Source organism: Nansenia antarctica (assembly GCF_963989245.1).
Source record: "Nansenia antarctica genome assembly, contig: SCAFFOLD_691, whole genome shotgun sequence".
NCBI lineage: Eukaryota > Metazoa > Chordata > Actinopteri > Argentiniformes > Microstomatidae > Nansenia > Nansenia antarctica.
This window is the reverse complement of record NW_027662367.1, coordinates 12,501-19,506: the sequence shown is the minus strand read 5'-3', so window position 1 is coordinate 19,506 and position 7,006 is coordinate 12,501. Positions and strand designations below refer to the sequence as shown.

At 50.0% G+C, this 7,006-nt stretch overlaps 1 protein-coding gene across 1 annotated transcript in view; it reads right to left on the bottom strand.

Moving 5' to 3' along the window:
• Positions 1 to 511: 511 nt before the first annotated feature.
• Positions 512 to 7,006, bottom strand: part of LOC308175373 (diacylglycerol kinase iota-like) — a gene marked incomplete at both ends in the record, with an annotated part of 17,284 nt that continues 10,789 nt past the window's right edge. The window contains 3 exons of the mRNA XM_080551047.1: positions 512 to 625; positions 1,667 to 1,745; positions 1,959 to 2,133. Of these exons, the coding sequence (XP_080407173.1) occupies positions 512 to 625; positions 1,667 to 1,745; positions 1,959 to 2,133 (368 nt within the window). The remainder of the gene's footprint in view (positions 626 to 1,666; positions 1,746 to 1,958; positions 2,134 to 7,006) is intronic.

Sequence of the window (7,006 nt, the reverse complement as noted above, 5' to 3'; positions counted from 1 at the left end):
TGACAGTGTACATTTTATTTATTATGATTTTTATTTTCACATTTTATTTGTTTTTCCTGAAGTAAGCTACAGGTGGTTGTGAATTCAATAAAACAGATGGTCGTCAATTCGTGATACTTTCTCATCTCCTAATTTCATTTAAATACTTAATATACAATGTCAATGGTGTTAAGAATAATTTAAAACATAAATAATGCTACACAATAAATAGAATGCTTCAATTGCCATTTTCGACGCTGTGATCGGTGATCGGTGATATCGGATCGGCAGATCACTGATTCCAGTGATCGGTGATCGGTGATCGGTGATCGGCACCAAAAACCCTGATCGGAGCATCTCTAGTCAGTTGGAGTCAGTTGAGGCTACAAGGAGTCCGATGAGGCTACAATGAGTCAGTTGGAGTCAGTTGAGGCTATAATGAGTCAGTTGAGGCTACGAGGAGTCAGTGGAGTCAGATGGCCAGACGTCAGAGGTTAGTGCGTGCGTCCTGGTGTCTCTAGGCTCCTCCTACCTTCCTCCCCATCAGTCTCCAGGTCAGAGGTGAAGTCAGACGTCACCCCGTCAGCTATCCTGCTCAGACGCTCAGCCACCGGGCCCAGCTCCTCTACATCATCAGCTGGGACACCTACGCACACGCACACGCACACGCACACGCACACACACACACACACACACACACACACACACACACACACACACACACACACACACACACACACACAGTGTTACCCCTAACCCAGAGAGATACTTCTACTTCCTGTCCTGATGCTTCTCTGCCACAGATCAGATCCTCTACTTCCTGTTCAGCTCAGTCAGACGTAACAACATGATGCTGTTGCATCAGCAGAGCCTCCCCTGGTGTTCTACCTCCCCCGGTGTTCTACCTCCCCCAGCCTCCCCTGGTGTTCTACCTCCCCCAGCCTCTACCAGCCTCCCCTGGTGTTCTACCTCCCCCAGCCTTCCCCTAGTGTTCTACCTCCCCCAGCCTCTACCAGCCTCCCCTGGTGTTCTACCTCCCCCAGCCTCTACCAGCCTCCCCTGGTGTTCTACCTCCCCCAGCCTCTACCAGCCTCCCCTGGTGTTCTACCTCCCCCAGCCTCCCCTGGTGTTCTACCTCCCCCAGCCTCCCCTGGTGTTCTACCTCCCCCAGCCTCCCCTGGTGTTCTACCTCCCCCTGCCTCCCATGGTGTTTTACCTCCCCCAGCCTCCCCTGGTGTTCTACCTCCACCAGCCTCTACCAGCCTCCCCTGGTGTTCTACCTCCCCCAGCCTCTACCAGCCTCCCCTGGTGTTCTACCCCCCCCAGCCTCTACCAGCCTCCCCTGGTGTTCTACCTCCCCCAGCCTCCCCTGGTGTTCTACCTCCCCCAGCCTCCCCTGGTGTTCTACCTCCCCCTGCCTCCCATGGTGTTTTACCTCCCCCAGCCTCCCCTGGTGTTCTACCTCCACCAGCCTCCCCTGGTGTTCTACCTCCCCCAGCCTCCCCCTGGTGTTCTACCTCCCCCAGCCTCCCCCTGGTGTTCTACCTCCCCCAGCCTCCCCTGGTGTTCTGCCTCCCCCTGGTGTTCTACCTCCCCCAGCCTCCCCTGGTGTTCTACCTCCCCCAGCCTCCCCTGGTTAGGACGCAGGGAGGCTAAAGCTGATCCTGGGTCAGTACCAGACACTCACCTGGTCCCGCGGACTTGAATATGGCCGGCCTTGGTCCTCCGCCGCCCCCCCCCTCCTCCTCTGGCGGGTCGACATCCGTCTGAGGTCTGACACAGCTGAACCAACCTGTCACCGTCTTCATCATCATCTTCCTCTTCTTCTTCTTCTTCTTCGGCTTGGGTTCACCCCCCCCCTCCTGGGCGGCGGGGGCTATCCCCCCCCTTTCTGCGCCCCCCCAGCCCCCCCCCTCACCCTCTCCCTCCTCCTCCTCCTCCTCCTCTTCCTCCTCCTCCTCCAGCGTGCTCTGGGGCACCCCCGGTGGTCGTCTGCGCTGGGCGTACGCCATCATCAGCCTGAACTCCACCGTGTCTGACATGTCCGTCATCCGGGCCGCCACCGGGCCGTCCGTCTCCCCGGTAACGTCCCCGGTAACGCCCCCGGTAACGTCCCCGGCAACGGCCGTGTCAGCGTGTCCGTTGGCCATCTGTCTGTGTGACGAAGTGTAACGAGGAAGTTAATTTTTGAGTTTCATTTTTGTTTCCATCACTGATGGCTGCAACATCCAACTGTTACACAATCACCTATTGTTCTCTCACTCCCTCCCTCTCTCCCTCCCTCTCTCTCTCTCTGTCTCTCACCCTCCCTCTCTCCCTCACTCACTCCTTCCCTAACTCCCTCCCTCCCCCCCTCCCTCCCTAACTCCCTCTCTCCCTCACTCCCTCCCCCCCCCCTCCCTCCCTCTCTCTCTCTCCCTCTCTCTAACCCTCCTTCTCTCCCTCCCTCACTCCTTCTCTAACTCCCTCTCTCCCTCCCCACTCCCTCCCTTACACTTACAAAATATTTTACATAGAATCCCAGAAGTACTCTATAATAAACTAACATTCTTTTCAGATGAACATCAGTACTGTACTCGGCAGGCATCAGAAGGTCGATTCAGGCTGCCTCCATGCAGAACAAATGTAGCAAAAGGAACGGTTCACTACAGAGCTTTGGTGGCATGGAATTCATTACCAAGCTTTTTAGTTTCAGATAGTAACAGAAGTTGCTTTAACAAAAAATGTAAGATGTATCTGTTTACATACGGGATACCCTGAAAACAATGACGTGTTTCTCACTGGGAATCTTGTGATCCCAAAGGTAAGGAGAGTTATGTTTTTGTCTCTCCACTTTTCTTTCTGTATTATTTTTCTTTATTTTGTTATTAAGTTGTCTTCAACTAAAAATGTAAATGTAAATAATAGGGCTAATGTATGTATGTTATGGAAGTGTATTGTCTGTATTTAAGAGTTTAAGATGAGAAATTGTTTGAAAGTATGGTATGAGGACCCCAGGAAGAATAGCTACTGCATATTTGCTGTATCTAATGGTGGATCCAAATAAACAAACACCCCCCACCCCCCCACCCCCTCTCACTCCCTCCCTAACTCCCTTTCTCCATCCCCACTCCCCCCCCCCCCCCCCCCCAGACAGGCTGTTGTTTGTTTACTGCTTCATGTGCTATGCACCAACCACACCACAACCACACCACAACCACACCACAACCACACACACCCCTGTATGTGCTAATATACTTTAATTAAAATAATATATTATAATTATAATATTAAAATAATTCTGATTCACCGTGACTCAGCTTTGGTGTTCACTTCCAAACACCATTTTGCGTGATTATTGATTATATAACTAATTCATATAGGCTTCTTAGGCTACAAAAGAGTAGGTCTGCATACTGACCTGGCGTTCGTAGTTCAGTGAATAATTACAAAAAGATGACATTAAATAATTACAAAAAGACATGACAGCGTCACGCCCTCTTGTGGCCGATAAGGGTATTATACACCTGTGCCAATGTGGAGACGGGACAGCATGTCACGGCATGTCTGCAGTCCTGTGAGGTGTTATAGGGAAGTCCAGGGGGCTTTAAACTTGTTTTGCACTTTAATTTGCATGACTTTGATTACAACATAAAGACACAAATCTACCTCCATAATAGGGCACACACACTGGCACACACACACACGTAAATATATATATAGTCTCTACTATCATATTATATCATATCGTACCATAGTTTCTACTACACTTTTATAATTAACCTTATATTATATGTATGACAACCTTCTACATTTAGGAGGCCCATCCAAATATAATACACACAACATCGACATGTCATAACATGATCCGGAGCACTTGGAGCTGCAACGTTTGCAGGAAAAGTGCTATACAAATAAAACGTTGTTATTATTGTTATTATTGTTATTATTATTATTATTATTATTATTATTATTATTATTATATAAGCATCAACAACTGGGGTTCTACTAAACTTTATGAACTGTTTGAACACTATTATTAACTTAATACAACTGTTGTTCTTCGATCTTGAGTGTCATCATTCTCCTGCTCTGATCACAGCTCTCCGAGGCAGCGCTAGTGTTATATATATATATACATTTTTTTTTTTTTTACCGTTTTGTTTATCAATACATATGTCGACCAGTCCAGTTACTTACATACGATAACCTTCCGTGCTAAAGTTGCCGAAGTTTTCTATTAGTCCTGGTTGGGACAGAGTCTTGTCGCTTCTCTCCTGGCGTCTTCACCCTCCTCCTCCTCCTCAGCTCTGTTGGATTTGAAACATTCTTTCCGTACACGTCAGTGGGCGTCTGTCTATTGGCAGGTGGGTGACACTTCTATTATGGCTGTGTTCGTAAACTCTCTCTGAGAGCGCCGGAGCGCACACTGGGCACAACGTCATAAAGGGACCAAGGAATTTGATTGGACAAGAGGCATTCCATGAGTGCTGATTAGATTTCCACAGCGAATTTACGAACGCAGACTGAGGTTTCAAGTTGAAACGAAAGAAGGCAGGATGACTAAACGCCTTTTAACTTCAGGCTCCAATTGTGGGGAAAACCTTATCACCCCATCTCGTGGTGTCAGATGAAGTCAGGTGATTACTAGCAAACAGAAAAAACAGATGACGAAACAGCAGTACATCGTTTGAATTAAAACTTTATTATTATTCTAAAATGATAAGGTTATTCATGTTACAATTGTACAATCTGGCATGCTTTTGTATTATGCCTCTCAAATTTATATCTTTTTTTTCCCTTCTTTGTTTTACTTTCTCAAAATAATCCACAGGACATTAACAGTTTTACAGTGTTTTGGATTTAAAATCTTTAGGAAACTTCTGGTGGTGTAGCTGAGAGTAACTGAGAGGAGGTGTGTGTTTTTGGTTCTGAATCAGGTTTTTTCGTCAGTAACATCGTCCGTGTTTCACATCAAAATACTCTTATATATATATGGCACTAGACAACCCCCTGTGGAAAACAGGATTGTGACAATCAGTGTAAACTAAGAAAGAAAAGGTCAAGAAAATCTCTGCCTCTCCCTAGTCCTCTCCCTCTGCCTCTCTCTCTGCCTCTCCCCAGTCCTCTCCCTCTGTCTCTCCCTAGTCCTCTGTCTCTCCCTAGTCCTCTCTCTCTCTGCCTCTCTCTCTGTCTCTCCCTCTGTCTCTCCCTCTGTCTCTCTCTCTGTCTCTCCCTCTGCCTCTCCCTAGTCCTCTCCCTCTGTCTCTCCCTCTGCCTCTCCCTAGTCCTCTCCCTCTGTCTCTCCCTCTGCCTCTCCCTAGTCCTCTCTCTCTGTCTCTCCCTCTGCCTCTCCCTAGTCCTCTCCCTCTGCCTCTCCCTAGTCCTCTCCCTCTGTCTCTCCCTCTGCCTCTCCCTAGTCCTCTCCCTAGTCCTCTCCCTAGTCCTCTCTCTCTGTCTCTCCCTCTGCCTCTCCCTAGTCCTCTCCCTCTGCCTCTCCCTAGTCCTCTCTCTCTGTCTCTCCCTCTGCCTCTCCCTAGTCCTCTCCCTCTGCCTCTCCCTCTGTCTCTCCCTCTGCCTCTCCCTAGTCCTCTCCCTCTGCCTCTCCCTAGTCCTCTCCCTCTGTCTCTCCCTAGTCCTCTCCCTCTGCCTCTCCCTAGTCCTCTCCCTCTGTCTCTCCCTAGTCCTCTCCCTCTGTCTCTCCCTCTGTCTCTCCCTAGTCCTCTCTCTCTGCCTCTCTCTCTGCCTCTCCCTCTGTCTCTCCCTCTGCCTCTCCCCAGTCCTCTGTCTCTCCCTAGTCCTCTCCCTCTGCCTCTCCCTGGTCCTCCAGTGTGACAGAAACCTCCCTCTGCCTCTGTGGGTGCGGCAGGCCAGGGGGAGGCTGGAGGAGGTAGAAATCGGAGGACGGAGGCTCGTTGTAATGCACGGGAAGGAACAACGAACGCTGTCACACACGCTGTGAGCCCTTTGACTCCGCTGATCTCATTCTGTCGCATGCATTTACAACAAGCCAGCCGCCGTCCTCTGATGTCTACCTCCTCCAGCCTGCCTCCCTCCCTCCCTCCGTCTCTGGGCTGAGGTGGGTAAAGGTTGGTCCTGTCAGGTGTGTGTAACTGCTGAGTCACGGGTGGACAGATGATAAAGACCGGCCGTAAAAACAGATAAACGGGAAGAGGAGCGCGCATTGGCTCACTGGGGCCTTCACACCTGCAGTCCTGTCTACCTGTCCTGTCTACCTGTCTCTCTACCGGTCCTGTCTACCTGTCCTGTCTACCTGTCCTGTCTACCGGTCCTGTCTACCTGTCCTGTCTACCTGCCCTGTCTACCTGCCCTGTCTACCTGTCTGTCTACCGGTCCTGTCTACCTGCCCTGTCTACCTGTCTGTCTACCGGTCCTGTCTACCTGCCCTGTCTACCTGCCCTGTCTACCGGTCCTGTCTACCTGCCCTGTCTACCTGCCCTGTCTTCCTGCCCTGTCTACCGGTCCTACCAGTCCTAGGGCCCGGGTTCACAGACTCACAGACAAGGCCTTAAGCCTAGGCCCGGGCTACAGTACCAGTCAAATGTTTGGAGACACTTTCCCTTTAATTCATTTAATTCACTGGGGAAGTGTGTCCAAACCTTTTTTGAAGGTAATTTTTTTCTGGGTGGGGCAGTCACCTCATATACCTCATAGCTCATAGTTTATCACCTCATATGTTGTATTTATTGGACAGAGAGAATGAAGATAGACAGGAAGGTAAGGAGAAGAGGGCATGTCAGCAGGGCATGACCCGGATTCGAACCCATGCCGACATGGGCATACAGTATGTGTGCACTGTAGACCGTGGTACTAGACCACTGGACCACCCCAGGCCACAGTGTGTCCAAACTTTTGACTCAGGGTCAAAGGTGAAAAGGGGGTGGCAATTTTCTCACATCATGTACAACCTTGATACAGTTGCTCCTGCTGGCGTTACTCATGACAGGGCCATAGACAACCATGGGCCATAGACAACCATGGAACCGGAACCTCTCTGTGACCTCACTGTGACCTCACCTCAACGGCC